General features: G+C 38.9%; 2 protein-coding genes across 2 annotated transcripts in view; one reads left to right on the top strand and one right to left on the bottom strand.

Moving 5' to 3' along the window:
- Nucleotides 1-6,908, bottom strand: part of fbxo2 (F-box protein 2) — a 14,843-nt gene extending 7,935 nt beyond the window's left edge. The window contains exons 1-3 of the mRNA XM_017423693.2: nt 6,792-6,908; nt 5,743-5,784; nt 1,664-1,790 (exon numbers count right to left, since the gene is read on the bottom strand). Of these exons, the coding sequence (XP_017279182.1) occupies nt 1,664-1,790; nt 5,743-5,779 (164 nt within the window). The 5' untranslated portion in view covers nt 5,780-5,784; nt 6,792-6,908. The remainder of the gene's footprint in view (nt 1-1,663; nt 1,791-5,742; nt 5,785-6,791) is intronic.
- Nucleotides 6,909-9,711: 2,803 nt separating this feature from the next.
- Nucleotides 9,712-22,185, top strand: part of sypl2a (synaptophysin-like 2a) — a 16,973-nt gene continuing 4,499 nt past the window's right edge. Inside the window, exons 1-5 of the mRNA XM_017423768.3 lie at nt 9,712-9,927; nt 10,119-10,193; nt 16,389-16,507; nt 19,328-19,526; nt 20,690-20,860. Coding sequence (XP_017279257.1) covers nt 9,913-9,927; nt 10,119-10,193; nt 16,389-16,507; nt 19,328-19,526; nt 20,690-20,860 — 579 coding nt within the window. The 5' untranslated portion in view covers nt 9,712-9,912. The remainder of the gene's footprint in view (nt 9,928-10,118; nt 10,194-16,388; nt 16,508-19,327; nt 19,527-20,689; nt 20,861-22,185) is intronic.

Genomic DNA, 22,185 nt, shown 5'->3' with positions numbered 1-22,185 from the left:
AGCCCCAATCCCACCCCGCAGACCCCCCTCCCCCTCCCCCACAAGACCCGAGGTCCCCCCAAGAGGCTACACCCAACCAGCACACAAACACCGAACACGCACCCCTAAACACAGACGCCACAAAGGTGGGCGACACCGCAGGAGGGCCCCAGATCCGAAGAGCCAGCCAGAATACACCCCACCCAGCCCCATACGGAACTGCAACCAAGCAGGTACCACTGAGCCACACAACCACGCCGAACCCCCAACTCAATACAAGGACAGGACCAACTCTGCCGCCAAGCACCCCCGGCAGGAGGCCCGCACCCGGGGCCAACAGCCCCCACCATGCCCCCTCAAACACATAAACAAACCCTTGTCACCATCCCTGCAACCTCAGCCCCGGGACAGCCACCACCAAGCCCAGCCCCACCGCCGCCACCAGACCAACCAAAACCCCAGCGGCCCCAGGCCCGAAAAAGGACGCGACCCCTCCACAGCTCCTCCTACAATCCTCTGTGGCACACCCAACCAGCAAGGCCAACATCCCCCCGATGGCGCGACCAGCAGGGCAGGGGAACAGGGAGCTGGCCAAGCCACCCGTTCCATGCCGGCAACCCCAGGATGCCCATGAAACAACACATGAGCCAGCACCAGCCAGGGACCCACATCTAAGCCCACCCACCGATCTAGACCAAGTACAACCCGCGCCACCACAAAGTGCACACCACCGCCCCACCCGCCCGACAACGACCGCAGACCAGCCCCAGGCCAGAAGCCAGAGCAGCAGGAAGAAGCAGTAGAGGAAGACTGAATATGCGCGCCACCAATCCCACACCACAGACCCAGAGACGTCCAAGTACGTTGGCAGAACACTCACACAGCATCCCCCCATGGCGAACACCACCCCGGGCCGACCGGCCAGCCCCCGCCAACCAAAGCAGAGCCACGCCACCGATCACCGAAATACACCACCAGACAGCCAGGCACACACCCCCAGCCAACCCCCCGCCAAAGCCCGGCAGCCCCCCGGCCAAAGTACTTTGAGTCACCTTGTTGCTGAAAAGTGCTATATAAATAAATATCACTTCACTTAAAAGATCTGGCCACCACAACCAGGAGACATTAACCAAAGACCCAAAGAATCCCGGGAGAGTCAGAGCACTGCAAATAAACTCCATGTATCACTCAGTGAACGAAACAGTGTCTGACTCTGCCCTGAGGGATTCTGTTTCCTCCTTGCAGGGATTTGCTCTCAGACTTTGTGTCTTATAAGCTCATGGGGACTGGGCACCTTTTATGGTGTATGGCACAAAAGAACTAAACTAAACTAACTAACTCACTAACTAACAAATAAACTGTGTGAACTGAACAAATCTTTTGAACGAATCATTTTACTGATCTGATTTAGAGATTCAGTTCACTCAAAAGAGCTGCCGTTCCCATCACTATTAAGAACTGCATCAGAGAATCCAAGATTTCTAACCTGTCCAAGAAAATGTAATGATGAACTGTGTCAAAAGCAGCACTGATATCCAAAACTACAAGGATGGATATTTTTTAGAAGGGTTGATGTTGTGTTAAAGACATGCCAGTTTAGTTGATGTGTAGAAAACTCAAAAATGGCAGGAGCACATTATCACAGTTGTTTTATTCTGTAACATACATGGTAAGAAGCACTCACTCAAAGGAGGTTGCAAAGTATTTAGTCACGTCTTCGTTACAGAAGTCATGACCGCAGTCTCCCGGCATGTCCTCCACTTTCCACTCGTTCCCGCCATTCTCCGTCAGCTCCCAGAAATCCAGCTGTTCTGTGGGGATTTTCAGTCTCAATCACTGCAGTATGAATGTTTCAATTTAAAGTTTATCCATTTCAAATCCCAGAACAAATATTTAAAATACTAGTACAAATCTTTTATATATATACTTATCAACTCATCTTCAAGCTCTACTGTTTTTGTCAGTGTCATATTTTTTTCTTTATTGTTAGCTGTATCAAAAAAACAGCCACTAGGAAGCACAAGCCAGTGTATCTCTTGTGCCAGTCCCAAGCCCGGGTAAGGATGGCCATCCAGCGTAAAACACTTTTGCCAAAACTAACATGCGAGTTCATCCGAGCGACACCATACTGGATCGGTTGAGGCTCGGGTTAACAACGACCGCAACGGTGCCGTTAACAATCAGGGTGCCAGTGGAAATTGTGCTACTGTTAGTCGAAGATCACGAGGAGGGAAATGTGCCAGGAGAGAGGGAAAAGAGGAAAGTCAAGAGTGTAGCAACTTAAAACATAGGGACAATGACAAGCAAAGGTAGAGAGTTGGCTGACACGATGGAGAGGAAGGACAAAGTGGGAGGGCTGCAAGGCTCGCAGGTGTATCAAATTTATGTGCTTATTTTAATTAGCTCAAAGCACCACTCACCTTTAAGGGAAAAAGGGGGTGGAAATCCATATTAATGGATTTTGACATTGATATTTAATTTTTTTCTTGGAAAAGGGACATTTGGAACAACAATATTAGAAATTATTTTTAAAACTGCATCAGAAATATTATAGCCAGACAGAATAGTTGTTATTGTTTTGAACCTTTAGTGACCTTTAAGGCTTAATAAGGCTTCTATTTGAATGATACATACAATATCACTGAAAAAATCAATGCCTAGCAATCCTTAAAGGAATGCATATTGTACACCCCCTTTTAAACTAAAATCGTTTTATGCTGAGAAGGTACGGAGTTGTAGCCATTTTGGTTCAAACTTTTAATGATGCTATGCGATCCCATGTTATTCTGTCAGACATTGCAGGATCTGTTAGTGCTCAAATAATGTGTTTTGAATGATTCACAGCTATTACCACACAACGAAATGAGCATAATTCCTGTAAATTATTTTTGTTATAGCCTCTTTTGTGTACGCTAAGGCCAATTAGGTGTAGTGGCCATCTTGAAATGGGTTGACTCCAAATGGTAATGAGATGTAGATGTACATTCAATAACTTTTTGAGAGTTATCAGTCATTAAAACTGATTCATGGAAGGTTTGAAGGGACACTAGTAAAGGTAAACAAATTGTATGTTATTATGCCTACGATAAATTGCCTTAACAAAGCCTAATTTTCTCTGTTTTTCCTTGTACTGCTTGTTCATTTCATTATTGTCAGGCTCTGTTTCCAGTCAGTAAAACCAGTTTCAAAGCACCACTGACACATAGTTGTTATGTGATGAAGCAGAAAGAATGGATAACAGAAGTAGCTGGGATGGTCTGCCACCAGCGGCAGAGCGATAATGTTTAAGCCAGTGTGTGTGTGTTTGTTTATTTGTACTAATTGCAAAATATTTAATGAAACTTTCAGAATGTAACCATTGGTAAATGGCTTGCACTTATATAGTGCTTTATCTAGTCCAAGGACCCCAAAGCGCTTTACACTACAATCATTCACCCATCCATCCACCCTCTGATGGGGGTAAGCTACATTGTAGCCACAGCTGCCCTGGGGCGGGCTGACAGAAGTGAGGCTGCCATCACACCGACACCACCGAGCCCTCTGACCACCACCAGTAGGCAAGGTGGGTGAAGTGTCTTACCCAAGGACACAACGGCTGAGACAGCTGGAGCGGGGGCTCGAATCAGCAACCCTCCGATTACAGGACAGACCCCTACCTCCTGAGCCAACCATTGGATGTACATCTACATGTACATCTACAATTGATTAACTTTTGGAGTCATACTGGCTATCATAGTGATTTTATCATACACAAAAATGGCCATAACTCAGTGATATTGACCTAAAATATGGTGTGGTAGTAGCTGAGACTGATCCCCAAATTATACACAAACTGATCACAAGATCTGTATTTAAAACTTTAGCAGTAACTGTTGGAGTCAACTGTCTGCCTGTTAGCAAATTATCTTATGAATCACTAGATGGATTTTAATGAAATTTTCTGAAACCTGAAAAAGGAAGGGAAAATCTACACACATGGACAACAAACTGTAAGTAATTCATTAAATTAAAAGGAAAACCAAAAAAAGCCAAAGGGCTGATCATAAGAAGTATGCAGGAACTGGGAAAGTACTGAGTTTGGAGGTATGAATGCACATGTGACATAATACAAAACGCTCCAAATGGCACATCCCAAAAAACAAACAAAAAAAAAGCAGCTTGACTTCTGTTCTGTAGCTGAACACATTTTGCTTCCCATTCAGGCAGTTTTTTACAATTTAAAACTAGAGAATGTGGAGTTCCAAGCTTTAACCCCCCTGAAGCCCTCAAAAGAGAGAGAGAGACAAAGAGAGGTAGAGAAGCCCCTGTAACTTTGGGTCAATTTGACCCAAAGGCCATGGGAGGGTTAAAAGACAAAAGGCATAATATGAAGGAACTCATCCATCCATATCTTGTGACAATAACAACATACTTCAGTCAATTTCTGCCTTTGATAAACATACAGATTACAATGCACTGGACCTGAAAAATAATAAAGATCTAGATAGTAATGTCTTCTTCAACATCAACAACAACTGCTGCTATTATAGTGATTTAATCACACCATTAAAATGGATAACAAATTATCAATAATTTATCTCAATAGCAGAAGCTTGGATGCAAATTTTAATTGCATCAAGGATTATTTAAATCAGTTCACAAAATCTTTCAAAATCATTGCCATATTGTAAACATAAATTATTGAGTGAAAACAAGTGCAATTAGGAATGATTTACTAATACTGAAATGGGAAATGTATATAAAGAAAGTGACACTGATAATGCAATTGATGCATTTTTTAAATTATTCATGTCACAGTATGATAAAAACTGTGCAGTAATCAATTCTATTTTTTTACCCATTTTTCACACGAGTTGCAGTGAGCTGGTGCCTATCTCCAGCAGTAACTGTGTGAGAGGCAGGGGACACCCTGGACAGGTTATCCATCCATCTTCAAGACAAATAGAGACAAATGAGACCAAGCTGACATTTTTTGGAGGAACTCATCACATCTCTCAACTCTGCAGAATCCACCTAATTAAAAAACAGAAGTTGTTGCTTTAAAAAAGAAACCTGGTTTCAAAGTAGAAGACTTTATTACTTTACGCTTAATTTTGCTATGTAAGCATTCAGAAACTTATGGTTCATGGTTTATTTGTGTCTAACATCATTTATTCTGTCTCTAAACACAGTTTAGGTTAAATTAAGTTTTGAGTATTAAGTTACCTCACAAAATTGTGATCATACTTTCTTTATTTTTCAGGGGTGCAGAGTTAAAAAGTAGGGGTGCTCAGGAACTCCTAAAAGTAACCTAAAATCATCACTGTTATTTTCAAAACAGCTACAACTCCGTCATTTTTCACTATGAGATGATCTTAGACTAAAACTAAATTGAAAAGTGAAATGCATGCCTTAAAGCAGTGATTCCTAACTTCAGCAGGTCTTCAAGTTCTGCAAAAGCCTTTTAATCACTCACTCACTCACTCACTCACTCACTCACTCACTCACTCACTCACTCACTCACTCACTCACTCACTCACTCACTCACTCACTCACTCACTCAAATCATGTGTGTCAAAGCACAGAAACAACTTAAACATGCAGGATAGTGGTCCTCGAGAACTGGAGTTGGGAATCACTTCCTTAAAGGACTGCTGAGTCTTAATTAAATTCTTGGTCAGGGCCAGTGAAAGGTTTGTATAAATCTTTTTATTCACATTTATTTTTACATGTGTTCAAATCCTTGATTGGTTTTGTGCATAAATAACAAAAAAGGCATCTTACCGTCCCCATTGGGATTCTTCAGCAGGTTTCTAGCCATGAGGCCTGCACAAGAAAAACAGGAGATGACACTTTATGCTGCCATTCCCATCATTTTCCCTGATTTATGCTTTTCCAAAGAACAGTTTCTCTCTCTAGGTCTGTGCTGTCATGGCAGCAGGACCAATGTTGATTGTTTTAGTCTGAAATCTTTAGTTAGTATGAAACTTGACTCTGGTGAGGAAAAAGTGCAGGGTTTGCTTCAAGCTGAATGAGGACTTGGAGTCTGATCTGATGCCAAACACTAATACCCAGTATGCTGACTCACAGTGCAGCAGGCAAAGGGAAATCCTAGCTCTTTACTTGCTGAATAGGATGCATCACAGAGGATCACTAGGCAGACGTGTGTCAGTGGGAAAATAGCCGGGATGGCTGAGCACTTTCTCTAACTATTCTTCCTTTGTGTTCATTGGAACCAAGAGAATAAAGACCTAAAATGCTCCTTCATTATTGACAACTGCTAAAAACGAAAGCTATAATGTTTTTGCTTGTGTATGTGAGTGTGTGTTGGTGTTTGGTCATCTGTAGCATTTAGCAATACTGGATGTACCTCTGAAACTGATTAACTCTTGAAGTCAACCTAATTCAAGATGGCCACCACAGCTAATTGACATTAACCAACACAATAACTTCTGTATGTTATTTTCAAGGTTTGACCAAAACAGCTACAACTCTGTCAGCATAAGATGATCTTAGCCTAAAACTCTGGTATGAAAGGCGTCAGGCAGTATGCTTTCCTTAAAGGAATACTCAGCCTTTAATTTTAAGAGTTTCCACTAAAAGGGACAATTTTTTAAAAGATTTTTCTTTTTTATGTAAAGCTGTGCAGTCTTAAAAATGAGTGTACAATAAACACTAAATTTACTTGTTCCATTCAAGAATGAAACCAGCTGAATCATTGCCACTGCAAATGGAAAGTCACAGGGATATAAGATACATCACATACACACTAATGATATGCAGCAATATTTATGTCAGCTTTGTCTAAACACAAAAAGAATTGAGTTACTCACGGTTTAAGAATGACAAGCGTAGGTTTCAGTTTACTCTGTATTGCTCTGTAAAGCTAGTTTGGTGTCTGCAGAACAGCAGAGAGAGAGGGACTTTTATAGGCTGGCAGTACCCACACACACACACATGCACATACACGAAGAGTAGGGAGGAGGGTCCACCACACAGCTCAGCTCAGCAGATAACATGCCTGCACTCAGCATAAACAGATCACATCAGCTGCAGTAGTGGAATAATCCATTCTGTTCTTTAGATTAAATTAATGTATTCACACAGAATTGCTTGGTTAAGTTGAAGTAAAATTAAATTTATTATTTTGTTTGCATGTGACTACACTTCACCATTCAAAGACATAAATATAAATACTGGAGAGCTCAACAAAATGTTGTGTTTTGAGAAATGCATACCTTATTTAAGGAACTCAGCATCATGTGCAACAATACATTTTTCTGAGACACAAAACATAAAAGTAAAAATAATTCCAGTTCAGTGAAGTCAGGTTACTTTTTGATGGAGTCCTGCTCAGTAAACAACTCCGTCTGTTATAAAAACAAAACAAAAACCACAAATTCCCCACTGCTGCTGTCCATCTCCATTAGTTCAGCTTTCAGTTTTTCTTTGCAGCTCACTGGATAGGTAAAATGTTACGCTGTTCGCTTCCCCTTTTGCTAAAACCATGTAAAATAAAAAGCTACAACTGTCCATTTGAATATTATTTGGTCTGTGTCCTCAGACTCTTCACTTCCAAATGTTCCTTCAAAAACAATCAAACAAACAATCTGGAGAATGTAAAGAATGTAAAAGCATAAAAAACCCACCATATCTATGTTAATGTTTGTAATTTTTCCATCTGTACCACACACCATAGTCTATGGTATGCAAACACAAGCAGAGAGAATATTTCATGTTAAGAACACTGTCAATGGCTGAAGGCTTTGGCTTTTAGGTTGAACAGAATTAGCCCAAATGAGCATCATGGGGGTTTGCCCTAACACCTTTCAATCACTCAACCGCTAAGCCTTTGAGTTCAGCCATCCTCCCTCAAACCTTAAATCAGGCATTTATTTTGTTGCTTTTGAAAAAAGGTAAAGACCCAATATTATCATCCCATCAGCTTGTTATATGATAAAGTTACTGAGTTACTCATAGGGTGTTATTTGTCCTCTACTGAAAAAACTCCTTTTAGATTCATTATCTCTGAGTAACTATCTCATGGCCTCATAGCTAGACACCTAGCTATCTATTCCATCTCAGAACTTCTTTTTATTGCTAAAATTCTTTAAAAGGTGGTTGCTCAACAGTTCTTACAATTTTAATACCGTGGCCAAATGTATCTTGTTTTCGTAGAGCTAATTCTACTGTGTAGGCTCTCCCCCGAACCTCTAATGACTTATTGATGTGGGGATGCTGGAGAGTCTGCAGTCTAAATGGATTTAGGATCACCTGGATTTAGGTTCAGCCTTTGACACTATTGATCACTCAGTGCTACTTCAGACACTGAGGTGGTGGGAAGGCATATCTAGTACAGGTCTGCATTAATTTGCTTTTTATTTATCAACTAAAAATATTTATTTTGCCAAATCCAAATTCAACTTTTCTTCAGCTTCTCTTAAGTATGGTGTTCCACAGGGTTCTGATCTCGACCCTATTTTATTTGTGTTATACTTGCTTCCTTTATACCATGTTTGAATTAAATCTTTTAATGTCTTTAAGTCTTTAAGCTATGCTGATAATATTCAGCTTTTTATTACCTTTAAATCTCACAGTGTGTTCAAAGTATTTGTACTACAAACCTGTTTGAAATGTATAAAATGATGGTTATCTGATTGCTTTTTCCAGCTTAATCAGAAAAAGTTGAGGTTCTTATGGTACTCCAAATAATTTGGTCCCTCATCTTGTTGGAACCCTGTTGCCCCATGAGTATTACAGTTTAAAAAGAATAAAACATTACACTATTAAGGCAATACATGCAACAAGATGAAAATGAATCACAATCACATTATTAAATGGGTGGCAGTTATTCCTGATGATAAAAGTACTACATATACACACTGTTTTGCATGGGCTTGAACCCTCTCAGCCAGATGACTGCAAAAAGTGGTATGGATACCGGTTCCAAAGTGGAAAAGTTATCAGTCACCTCCTCTACATGGATGGCATGAAACTGTATGCCAACCGTGAACAAGACATTGACTCACTGATCCACCTCACCAGGATATAGAGCAAGCACATTAGTATGTCATTCAGACTTGATAAGTCCAGCCAAATGGTGTCCAAGAGAGGCAAGATTTTCACATCTAAAGGGATTGAACTACCTGAAGGCAACATTGCAGATTTCCAGGACAGCTACAAGTACTTTGGAATCTCTCAGATAAATGTCAACCAGGATGAGACTGCAAGGAAGTCAGCAACAAGTCAACAGTAACGTTCGTACTTCAACCAGCATGTGTTCAAAACTTTATTTTTATGTCTTTTTTTTGTTTTGTTTTTGTTATTTTTTAACAATAAATTTAGATAATGCTGCAATAAACCGTTTTAACATTTATTTTGTACATTCTCTGTTATAGCAGTTAAGGTAGGTAGTGAAGATATTTATTAGACTGTTAAAATGTAAACTGTTGTTCTTACATTGTTCTAACAATATTTTATACTCTTAAATTTTATAAGTCTGATCACTTCATTTATTAAAATTTGCAACCAGAATGCACTCAGACCTTCTTGAATAGATGTTAGTGTGTGGAAATGATAGTCCATTAATTCTTTAGCGTCTCTTATTTTGGAACTCTTACTTCCTGAGTCTGTGGATTGGGCCAATCACGTTTCGCGACTCCAACACGCTCCGCTTTTGCCCGCTTTGGAGAGGACCCGCCCCTTTGTGTTCCGCAGGGATTCCTTCCGCAACATGCATTCTGCGCATGCGTGAGTCATTTTGGGCAACGGCAGCCAGCGTTGTTGTTGGATAGGATTTGACAGTAGCTCGACTTGAGTGTGCCACCTGTGGACAGCTGTTATATCGAATGTCAGTACTCGAACACTAACGAAAGAGCTTTAGCTTAGTTGTACATACAAACCGACGACATTACAAGTGAAAGATAAACTACTTTCTAATCCAAAGTCATCCTAATGGACACTGTTCAGGTAGGTGAATTAGCATAGGTTAGCGTTAGCATGTCGCTCCCAGATAGTTGGCTAACTAGGGCCACTTTCAGCTGCAAGATGATAAACAAGTAACGATAGTTCTCAGGGGGCTAACTCTAATTCTTCCCCGCGTGTTATATCTGACTAACTATGTTTTCCTTCGTGTCTTCGCACTCTTTCTTTGTGATTAGCAAAGTTTGTCAGGATTTTCCCTGGACCTGGGGCCACTGAAAGAACCTCTTGGATTTATTCGTGTCTTAGAGTGGGTGAGTAAAGTGATACTACAAGTGCTTAAGCGTCTAAAACAAAGAAAATTACACTAAAGTTAATTGTTCTTGTGCTCTTCCTTAACGTTTCCTGAGTTAGTCCTCGTGATATTGCCATTTCCTCCCTAGTTGTCCATTCGTCCTTAAATCAAACATGCATGACTTCCAAGGTTTTCTCACTAAAGCTGGGAGGGGGGGAAAGTCTAAAAGTTGCGGGTTTTTCCTTTCATTTCGTGTGGATTTACAATTATGCTCACTTTTCAACCTTGTTCAAAGTTACAGTTTGCCACAGGCTGTAAATGCAATCGTTTCTCAGAAGAAAGTTTAATCTTTATGAGGCTATAAAGTCTTACTCATTGTTAAACTTGGTCATGAACGCAATACACTGACACTGGGAAATTCAAAGACACTAGTTTGTCATTGAAATCAGTTCTACCTAATTAGTAGTTGTTGCAGGTAGGCTGATGTTAGCATAGTGTGGCTAGTAAAATCAGGAGCAGAAACCTGAGTTGTGCTACACTAAACTAGCTCTGAGGAATGCCAGCAGCTGAGAATCACATAGCTTGGATTGCTGCTGCTCTGTAGAATGTGCCCTAAATAGTACGCCTGTGTGAATCTGCAAGCTACAATTCACTGAATAAACTGTTCTGCTAAAAAGGCTCAGGTATAATACCTTTACTGTGGTTGCTGGTACTTCAAGACTTTAGTAATTTTCTAGTTGAAGCACCATTGCTACTTTGTTAGTAGTGTGTATTCAGGGCGTGGTTTTGTGGAGCAACAATGCCCTGTTCCTGATTAACGTATCCAACAGGCTGTTTGAAAACCTGGTTTTGAATTCCACCAGAAAACCTTATTGCTCAGTGGAAGGGCTGAGTGTCACAGTAAGCAGCATATCAGACAAACAGTGATCATAGTATTTTAGTAGCTGTTTTACAATCAAAGAGTGACGGTTAGGCAGGTATTCATACAGCTTTTTTTTTGGTTTCTGTTTGGCAGAAAAACTGAAAACATTTATTTACAATTTAATTAAACTGAAAATGAGGCATCAGCCTTTTTTGGGGAAAAGAATATTGATTAAATTTATTCAAAAGTAAACTTCATTCAATTTAGTAGGTTTCATCTGGAGGCAGTATTTGGATATTTGTTACGCCTTTCTTATACTTTTTTTTTTTAACAATGAAGAACGTAAACTCTTTGTGACCACCACACTACTGTTTTTTGGGCGCTGTAAAGTAGAATTGATTAGACTTTAAATGGCTGTTATACAAAATCAGGAATTTTATTTATTTTGGCCAATATGTATTTTTCATTTAACAAAATATAACAAAATTTTGAAACTTAAATTAACATATATTTATCAACCCTTAGAATAACTTGTACACTTTAAATAATGTACAGAAGAGCTTTCTCACTTATATAACTAATTTGTGTTGTACAGTAAGCTGGTTGTAGCAGCTGCTGCTGCATTTTCATTTTCTTAAGTGGTTATTAAATAAGTATGTACAAACATTGCACATTGTCAATTTATTTATTTAAAAAAGTGGTCAATATCTGCCAATTAAAATAGGTCCACTGATTGCTGGGTCTGCCCTTAAATGGGTTTACTCCTTATAGATCAACTGGTCCAAGACCCAAATAGAAATGCTAAGAAGTGGAAGAGTTGTCTCAATAAATCAGAGACAAACTGTCAATCGCAATTGTTGAGGTGGGTGTATGTTGCACTGACTCCTGCTCTTTTTGAAATACGGTTTCATCTTCACCTCACCTCAAAGTTTGATAGACTCTTTTTCTCTCAGCTCAGATTAACAAGAGGTACAAACTTAATTTTCTCAGCTTCAGTCTACAAATCAATGTGCAAATTCAGCATTAAGTCTGTTCTGCTTTTATTTCATTTTGTTTCATTTATTTCACTCATCCTATTATAAATAAATATGCAACAAACTCTTTCTCTTAGCATGTAGCTGCAGAGGCTCCAGCTGCAGGCAAAATCTGGATTTTTTACCATATTTTCTGGAATATAAGGTTCACTTAAACGCCTTCAATTTTCTCAAAAAAACGACAGTGTGCGTTATAATCCGGAGCACCTTACATATGTAAGAAGTTATAATATTTTAGTACAACTTTGGTAAACTACAAAGCCGCACCGCTTGCAGCATTAAGGCTCAGTTATAGCTGCTCTTTGTGTCGCTCAGGGCTCCGCATACTGTGAGTGCTGTAGGCGTTTATACTTGACGCTTACGTAGGTGCAGTTTTCTCTGAAAAGACGGGACTGTTTTGTTTTGCTTAATGCGCCTTATAGGCCGATGTGCCTTATATATGACAAAAGTTCAAAAATGGACTCTTCATTGACAGTGCGTCTTATAATCCAGTGCGCCCTATAGTGCAGAAAATACGGTAAAGTGTCTGGGACATTTTCAGCTCTAATTTCAACAGTCATGAGACAGTCTTTTCTGTAGCTCTGTGGGACAGTTTTTAATTTGATGAGAAAATCTGTGACATTTTAGTTTTGTTAGTTTGAATTCACACACATTCAGGACAATACAACAACAAGGTCAGACTGTGCAAAAGATCCTAGGACTCCTCTCTGCGATTGTCAAATATGTATAAAATTTGTTAAAACTGCATTGGAATATATTTTCTTTTTGCTCCTAATAGTCTTTTGTAAGAACCTTGTGACTGAATAAGACTCCTATTGTTTAGTTTGAATATCTTTGCTCCTTTATTGTGTGAATGCTGAGTCAGCACTATTCTTTTCCTGTTTATAGTTTCTTCTGTATGATTTTTGGAATCAAACTACTTCTGGATCAATCTTTCAAATGTCAAAACATCCAGCTCAATCGGATATTGAGTGCTGACTTTTGGTATTTGAAACTTTTATGTTTCAAAATGTTTAACTTTATCTGCTTCTATAAGGATTGTTTTGTTTTTGTTTCTTTTTTTTTTTGTTAAAATTAAGATTGCTTCTATTACCTTAAAACATTTTTCCTTTTGAAATCTACTTCAGTATACATGCTTTATTTTTGTCTTCATGTCTCTTTTATCTACAATTTTGCTAAATTAGCTTTTAGCTATGGATTTGTTCATTTAAGTGTCTGTTTTTCTTTTTTTAACTAACAGTTCTGTTTTAGCTTTTTCTTCAAATTGCAGCATTCAAGCTGCATTTTTGCAGAAAATGCTAATTTAGAATTTTTTTCTCTCTGATGTTTAAAACTCAATTTAAAGCTATAGACAAAATATTTTCTGTTTTTCCATTTTCAGTTTCTGTCTTTGTTTTTAATCTTTCAGTCTGTGGTTGCGACAAACCAAATTTTTCAGCGGGAGACATTCTTGGCATTGCATTACTGGAAAGGACAGTTTGTCTTCATTCTTTTTGTAAGACTTTAGGTGATATTGCTGGATGTCGGGCTGGTGGGTACACCTCAGCCTTTAAACATTAACCAGCAGCAGTTTTTATACTGTCTGCAAGCCATCAGCTTAACTGTTTCTGTTAATTATCTGCTTGGTGTTTTCCTAACAACTAAGGGTTTTTTAAATAAAAGGCTTCATGAGCAGCTGCTCCTTCTGCTCTCTTATGTACTGCCACTCCCTGACCATCAGATGGGGGCTGGAATGTCTCTGGGAACTTGGAAGTGGACAGGAGGTATTGGACGAGTGAACCCCTCCTCTTGTGTAAGCTTTATTTAGGGTGTGGTCAGATTTGTGGGTCAAAGTGAAAGCTGAGAAATGTTGTGAGGAATTGGACGACTAAAAATGGAAACCTGCTTTGTAAACAATATGGCTAAATGTGATGCTCACCGTTTACTGTATTACTTATATTTTTATGTTATTTGTGTCACTATTTTCACTACAGGTGTATTACCTGAATGTGTGGCCATGTACAGCTGCTGGGTTGTTGTAACAGATCATTTCAGAGTGTGCTTTGGTAGATGTGGGTGTGCATGAACAGAGGACATTATTCTCAAAAAACAGGAATCAGGTGCCTCCATGATAAGCTTTCCATGGAGGAAGGAGATCTGTTTTGTTTCAGACACATTGATTTTTAAGCCTTTGATGATTTTAACTCAAACTCCTCAAGGCAGTTTTCTTTGATTCAGTCCTTTATTTAATATATGTGACTGTGTAGTGCTCAGTGAATGTTGTTTCATCTGGACAATAAATACTGTTGGACAACATGCTTCCACTACATTAAATGCAACCAAAAAAAACTTATTGAGGAAAAAATCAGAGGAAAAAAAGGACAAAATTTTGGGACTTTACAAGTGTAGAGATGCATTCTGCAAACACAATTCTCCCCACATGCAGTATTACAATGAGACCAACAAAAAGAGGCAGTGTCCTGAGTTATCCTGCATAAACTGGAGCTAAAAAAATAGGATGTCAAGCAAAAACAGTAAATGAAGTGCTTTATGCACAGACTTGGGACTTTTGAGAGGTAATTATGTCCTGCTTTTCTTAGGAAAATAATCATAAGCTGTTAGGTTTTCATGTTTTCAGCAGAGATTTTTCCCCATACTTCATAGAGTTGTCTGCCCAGCCAATCTGAGTGATCGGGGTAGAAGGGCCTTAGTCAGGGAGGTGACCAAGAACCCGATCGTCACTCATTGAGCTCCAGTGCTGGTCTTTAGATAGGAGAACCTTTCAAAAGGACAACCATTCCTGCAGCTCTCTAAAGTGTGGCCATCTCTAGGAAGAGTCCTGGTGGTTCTAAGCTTCTTCCTTTAACAGATGATGTGGACCACTGTGCTCATTGGGACCTTCAATGTTGCAGAGGTCTTTCTGTTCCCTTCCCCAGATCTGTGCCTTGATACAATCCTGTCTCGGAAGTCTACAGACCGTTCCTTGGATTTCATGGCTTGTTTTGTGCTCTGACATGTACTGTCAATTAGGAGGTGTGTGCCTTTCCAAATCATGTCCAATCTGCTGAATTTACCTTAGGTTGACTCCAGTCCAGTTGTAGAAACTTCTGAAGGATGATCAGTGAAAAGATGATGCAGCTAATGATGGCAACAACTGTGAATACTTATGTACATGTTACCTTTTTTGTTTTTGAAACTCAGTCAGGCAGACAGAGTGTTCCTCATCAACATTCACCTGTTAGACCATCGCTGAAATGATGTCAGCACATCCTTTTGTGGCTGAAATGCTGTGGAAATGGGTTTTTAGGGGTTAAGTAAAACAATGTATTCATTCATTTATTTTATTTTTTTTTTAAATGCAATTCCTCTGATCGCTCTTCATAACCTTCTGCCATCATAAAAACTGAGGCAGCAAACTTTGTGAAAATTGATCTTTGTGACATTCTAAAAACATTTGACAATGGGTGTACTTGTTAAAGGAAATGATCTCAGCACGGGTCTGCTGGGGTCAGCGTTGTTGATATTCTCAGCTTGTTTTTCCCCAAAAGAAAAGAAACTTCTTGCTGACAGACTTGCAAGATACAAGAAACCTCTATTCTTAAAAAAACCCTCCAAAATAATTTATAGAATGTTTTAAACACACATTCACATGCCTCTGCATAAAGAAAATAATTGCATGTATAGGTGTTTTGTCAAATATACATAAAATCTGTTTGCAGAATTGACTCATTGTTTTTAACTTTTTTAATGGAACAGGTAGTAAACCAGCTTAATGGCTCGATAGCGCCTGTGTTTTGTTTCATTAGTGGGATTGTTTTTTGGTGCCTGCAGTTGGAGAGTAAAAGCCCTTTAGACTCCAACTGCAGGCTTTTGCACCAGTTTACCTGAAATAAACACACTTTGAAACAATCAGATCTTTTTCTCTCTCAGGAGGGATGCAGAATAGAACAACTACAAGTAAACCCCTAAGCAAAAGGGCTTTTGTAAAAAAACAAAACAAAAAAAAAAGACTTTTTTGGGGGATTTTGCCTTGTTTTCCTTCAGCTCGGTAAGAGGGAGGGTGGGGGTTCCTATGTGAACAAAGGATGTGGTAACTGCAGGATGTTACCCCAGAAAGGAAGTTTGAACAAAAGGTGAAAAAAAACCAAAACAATTTACTGAACAAAAGAGAAAAACATCACGAGTTAAGTTTTCTCTTGACTTCAACATGAAGATTGTAGTTTGAATTTTCAACGGATTATACCTTGTGTTGCATTTTAATTGGAGGATGGATGATTTGTTGTGGAACAGTGAACTTGATTCCATCCAACTTCTCCTCTTTATTTCTCTGCTTTAACAGGTTTTTGCCATCTTTGCTTTTGCCACCACTGGAGGGTATTCTGGAGCAACTCACATCAACGTCACCTGTCCGTCTAAGGACCCAACAGATGTCCCAGCTGTGTTTCGTTACCCGTTCAGGTACTGTAGAGGGTTACTTTATCCTGGTAATGATTGTTCGTACAATGACCAGCACATTGTGGTGTCATATAATGTCACTATTCACTCAGTTTAGGGGCTGACATTACAGGCAGAACTAATCACAGTGCTCAGTAGAGACGGGAACAGAATGAGTCGTAATGCGCACAGGCAGCAGTGCAAGAAAGTGTATGTATAGATTTTTGCATTATATGAGATGAGCAAAAACACATGTCCATAATAACACCATCTAACAATCCGACTAACTAAAATGTTCTAAAGTTTTCTAAGAAGTATGTCTTCAGAAATAATTCCAATTATTTCCTTTGAAATTGCCCTTTCTTTTTCTTTGCTGGCGGCAGAAGTGTTGGGAAACTCCTTCAAAGAATGTATGACATCATTGTGATGCTTGGGGGGTTCCCCTTTTGAAATATGGATTTCCAATTCCCAACATCATTGTACACCAATAAAAACTGAGTTTTTAAAACAGTGCTCTTGTTAACAAAAGTCATTTGTTGTGATAAATCACCAAATTTCAACAAACTATATATCATTTTGAAGCTTTTGAGATGGAGAATTTGAAAGTAATAACTCAAAATGAAAAAAACAAAACTATTTCTGACAAATTTTCTCAGAATGGGTCATACAGTATTATATCCTTTTTATATTGTATACAATGAATTTGTTCTAAAAGGCTGAACACAGGTTATTCATGTGCAGAATTTATGATTCATTTTTATGGCTGAAGCCAGACGTCTGACTAAGAGAGAGATATTCAGGCCCAGTTCGGATGGGAACAACGTTTTGTGGCTATGCAAAATTTTTTAAAATTTTAGCCTTGCATCCACATGGAAACTGCATTTTAGGTGCCCCTAAACTGTATTTTTTTTAAAAACTGGGTTCCATAATAAGAAAATCCTTAAACACCAATCTTGTGTTCTCATGTGCACAGCCTAAAATACTGACAAAGTCCCACTTTCTGCTTAACTTACAAGCTCTGCAGCAGGCATTCAGAAATAATCACATTTGACACCAATCTTTAAACTTAAAGCAGAATTGACAAAGATAAAATCTGACAGCCATCCCAACTGCACACACGTGTTCCCAAGAGCCAATGAAAACCAAAGAGTGGGGCACAGGACATGGTCTGTGCAGCATGTCGTCCATGTTTTTTTACCCTCTCCTGAGTTTGGTGTGTTCAGTGAGTTTTAGTTGGTTTTAACATGTTTGATCATGTAGTTTGTGATCCCTTATCAGGTGCAGTTATTATGTGTATGATCCCAAGTCTTTCATTTCTCACACAAAAATCTCCTGAAACCAGTCTGTTAGTGTGTACTGATAGTTGTGTGTGCACAGTTTTACACACTTTTAGTTTAACACCATGAGGAGTGTGTAATAGCTTGAATGAAGAGTAAAACGACGTGAGGAAACTAGAGGACCAGAAGTTTGAGTGGTGGTGAGCATCTGTGTTTTACAGTATTTTTGACCCCATATTTCTTTGAATTGTTAACCCAGCAAGCTAAACACAGTCAAAGCCGTGACTGTTTTGTCATCATAATATTTTGAAAGTGAAACTGTAGCTCGGATGGAGCCAACCGAAACTCCACTGACACATACTGGCTCATGCTAGCAGCGTGGAGAAAAACTGAAAAGTCAGATTAAAAGACTAAGTTCATTAAAATTATGTTGACTAGTTTACATAATTCATGCTTGCGATTTTCACAACTATTAGCGGCCACCTATACTGACTGATCAACATCTAGAAAAGTGAGATTTTCAGCTGCTTTTGTTCACCATGGTTTTTTTTCACTGTGCACTTGGCTCGCTAGAGGAGGTGGGAGCCAATATTCACAATTATAGGTAGCCTACTTGTTGGGAGAATTTTTATGGTTATTTTATTTTTTTTAGCAAGGAAATGATGTGCATTTCCTACAATACAGTTTTGCAAGCCATGCACATACAAATAGGCCATTATTTTAACTCTGGCTCCACAAAACACAACCGCACGACTTGCTGGCCAAACCCTTGTGATCCCTGGGCAGATTTTAATGAAACTCTAAAAGTTAATATTGGATGTACATCTACAACTGATTAACTTTTGAATGAAGTTCAATTCAAGATAGCTGCCAGAGCTAATTAGTCATAGAAAACACAAAAATGGTTCTGAGTCACATTGCAGATTTTGAGCTAAAATGTCATGTCGTAGCTGAGAGTCATTCCAACACATCCTCTGAGCACTAATACTGTAGATGTTACATTGTGGGACATCCCACATGGTGTTATTTTCAAGGTTTGACCCAAACAGCTAATATTCTGACATTTCTCCTCATAAATGATCTTAGTTTAAAACTCTGGTATGAAAGTCTGAGGGTGATATGCATTCCTTCAGTGAAAACTAGGCCTTTAAGTAAAAATGTTTTTAAAAGCCTCTACCCCATACCATCTGGTTCTTTTGCGTATTTTTTGAGATTGTTTCTTCTTGTCGGTGAAATCATGCAGTTGTAGGAAAGTGCATTTGCATTCACATGGAAAAATGGGCACCCATTTTCAAGCAGTATAGTTATCAAAACATGTACAAAACATCTAATAAATTTCTTGTAATAAAGTTTATCTATTTATTGACAAACTAAAGGTTTTAACTTTTGTTTATTTTTTATTATAAAATCACTTAAAGTCTCACATTAACTGTTTTTTCTCCTGTTGCATTCCTCGGATAGATGAGTGACCGAGGTGAGAAGTGTTACCTTCTGTAATCCCACAGTATTACATCAAATGTCATCAGAGCAGCTTGTAAAAGGTTTACTCTCATTTGTTCACCACCAGGTTGTCAGCACAACCTTATCAACTCCCCACTTGTGTCGAAGGTCAGACCAACTCCACCTACCTGCAGGGTGACTTCTCCTCCTCAGCTGAGTTCTTTGTCTGCGTCGGTGTATTTGGGTTTCTTTATTGCACCGCCACACTGATTCTCTACCTGGGGTACCAGAGCGTCTACCGTCAGACCAGCCGCGGTCCCATCATAGTAAGTACACTTTCTCTGCATTTACAAACCCTTATCACAGCCCACTATGCTGAGGTTTTCTCACATTGTTTTTTTTCTGACTCGATCCCCAAGACAGACTGTACAATTTATTATTATTTTTTTAATTTTGCCATTGCCTGTTTAGAGTAAACTCTCTGTTCGTAAAATATCTCAAGACCACTGGACTGATTTGAATGAAACTTTCAGAAACTAATCAATGGATGTACATCTACAACTTTTTAACTTTTGGAGTCAACCTAATTTGAGATGGCCGGCACAGCTAATCAGCCTCAGCCAACACAAATACGGCTATATGGCTATAGCTTAGTGAGTTTTACAGATATTGTGCTAACAATTCACCTGAGATCATGTGAGATCTCACAATATCCGCATTAACACATCTCACAAAATGTAACTGTTGTGGCCATTGTGATTTAAAACTCTGGGATAAAAGGTGATGGGTGATATGTAGTAAGGATTGCTTTTATTACTTTGTTTTTAAGTTGACATCTTGCTGGCTAAAAGACTGCTAGCTTATTTATGTTGGAGAATAGAAAAGAAAATTAAAGGCTTTTTACAGTAACTTGAATGCATCATAATGTGATGTTGTCGTTATGCCTAAAGAGGCTTTAAAACTGAAAGTGGCAAAGTCTGTGCTGCGTTCTGAAAGGGTTCTGCACTCTGAGCAAAACACAAGCTCAGTGCAGAAATGTGCTTGCTAAGGTCAAAGTGGAATTTGTACTTTGACTGCAATAAATATCCTGCATTTTAAGACTTAATACGTTGCCATGTTCTGCACTGAATGATATCAAATGTTTTCACAACAAGATGGTTTGTTTTATTTTTCTTCAAGAGAAACCAAAGTCCTGCCATACATTTTACAACTTCTTTTAAAGATGTAATGTTCTATTATGTTATTTTCTGACTTCTGTTTAATGTTATTGTGAGACAAGTGTTTATGACTCAGTGACTTTTGAAACTGTTACCCAGCAGCCACTAAATGGCTTTGACTGCTCATTTTACAGTTCAACAGCTGGAATAAGTCTTAAATCAACATCCTTGGTTTTATACAGCACCTGAAAGAGGAATTTGAATGTGTTTGGCAGTAGTATGACATTAGTATGTACATGAACATGCTGAGTTTCACCTTTTCCTTTTCCCAGGACCTGCTGCTGACTGCTGCCTTTGCCTTCCTGTGGCTCGTGTCCTCCTCAGCCTGGGGCAAAGGGCTGACTGATGTTAAATGGGCCACTAACCCCGACAATATAGTGGAGTCGTGCTCATACTGTAAACCAGGAGAGTTTCCCTCCATGGGCCGCCTAAATGCCTCTGTGGTGAGTTTGGTTGAGGGGAGCGAAGATGTGCCCTCATTAACTTTTTCACTTCTTCAAAAATAAACTCCAGATTCTCCTTGTAATTCTCAGTTATCAAATTAGGCTTGTTAGAGATATTTCAGTGAAATTTATTTTTATTCATTTCTTTTCATGTTTTAGGAGAATGTTAGTTCTACATTAGTTTAATCATCAGTTGTTCAATCCTGCACTTTAGCAGATTTTTTTATTCTCTTCCTTCTAATCAACTCAAATTTAATTTATTTTTGTGCAATTTTCATGAACACAACTACAACCTGAAGTACTTTAAAGACAAACACAAGATTTAACTCTTCAGAGTCAACGGACACGCCGGCGCGTCCAGGTCACATGACCGATTTAAAACGCTCTAGCAGGAAAGATCCGCCCTCTCAGACACTTCGTTTTAATCTGTGTCGAAAGTCCAGACTTCAAGCTTTACACTAGTTTTTAAATCATCTCGATAGGCCAAGGAAAACCAGAGTTATGAGAAATTATTCCCGACACATATATTTAAAAAAAAAAATCATTGTCATATTTTCAGCGCGTTAGAGCGAGAAGCGCCAAAACCGAGAGAAAACTCCCCCGTCCTCTGTCCGATCTCACCCCCAACCCAGCTGAATGAAAAAACAGCCCCTCCTCTCCAATCTGACGGAGGCTCAAAGTTATCTGTCAAGCGACCAAAAATCTACAGTAAAAAGAGGAAAGAGGCGCAAAAATTAAAGTTCGGAGGCGGCAAAAAACAAAACAAAAAAAAACTGCGTGTGCGGGAGTGAGTTATAAGTTTTGTGATATATACCATGTTTGGATTTTATAGTTAGGGTGTAGTGTGGTGTGTTTAGTGTTAAATTTATTCAGTTTTATTGTGTTTGAGCCAAAAAAAACGAGGCGATTTTTGAACGTGGAGCTCCAGCTTCTGTTGGAGGTTCAGACCCACCAATGATGATAGAAGCTCAGAGGCAGCGATGGAGATAAAAATATTATTAATAATAATAAAAAGAGTCTTGAACAGACAGTGAGGACTTTGTTGATGAACTAGGTTATCCATTATTTTTTAGAGAAGGATTACTGGAAACAGAATCACATTTTGTCTGTCTCCCTTCAAGCCAAAATGATAACAAGAGACAGATTCAGATCCATATTTTGGAAGCATATTTTGAGCATGCATCAGGATATATGTTATAACATTTACCTGAATGATCCTGCATGAACAGGACATAGAAAATGACCAAAACTAAGAATGTGATGTGCCCCTCTGCCTTGTTTTGGACAGAAACTGTTTATATGAGTGGTACAAAGGATTTATGGAT

Source organism: Kryptolebias marmoratus, linkage group LG4 (genome assembly GCF_001649575.2).
Source record: "Kryptolebias marmoratus isolate JLee-2015 linkage group LG4, ASM164957v2, whole genome shotgun sequence".
Classification (NCBI taxonomy): Eukaryota; Metazoa; Chordata; class Actinopteri; order Cyprinodontiformes; family Rivulidae; genus Kryptolebias; species Kryptolebias marmoratus.
The sequence above is the reverse complement of the archived record's forward strand: the minus strand, read 5'-3'. Positions and strand labels throughout refer to the sequence as shown.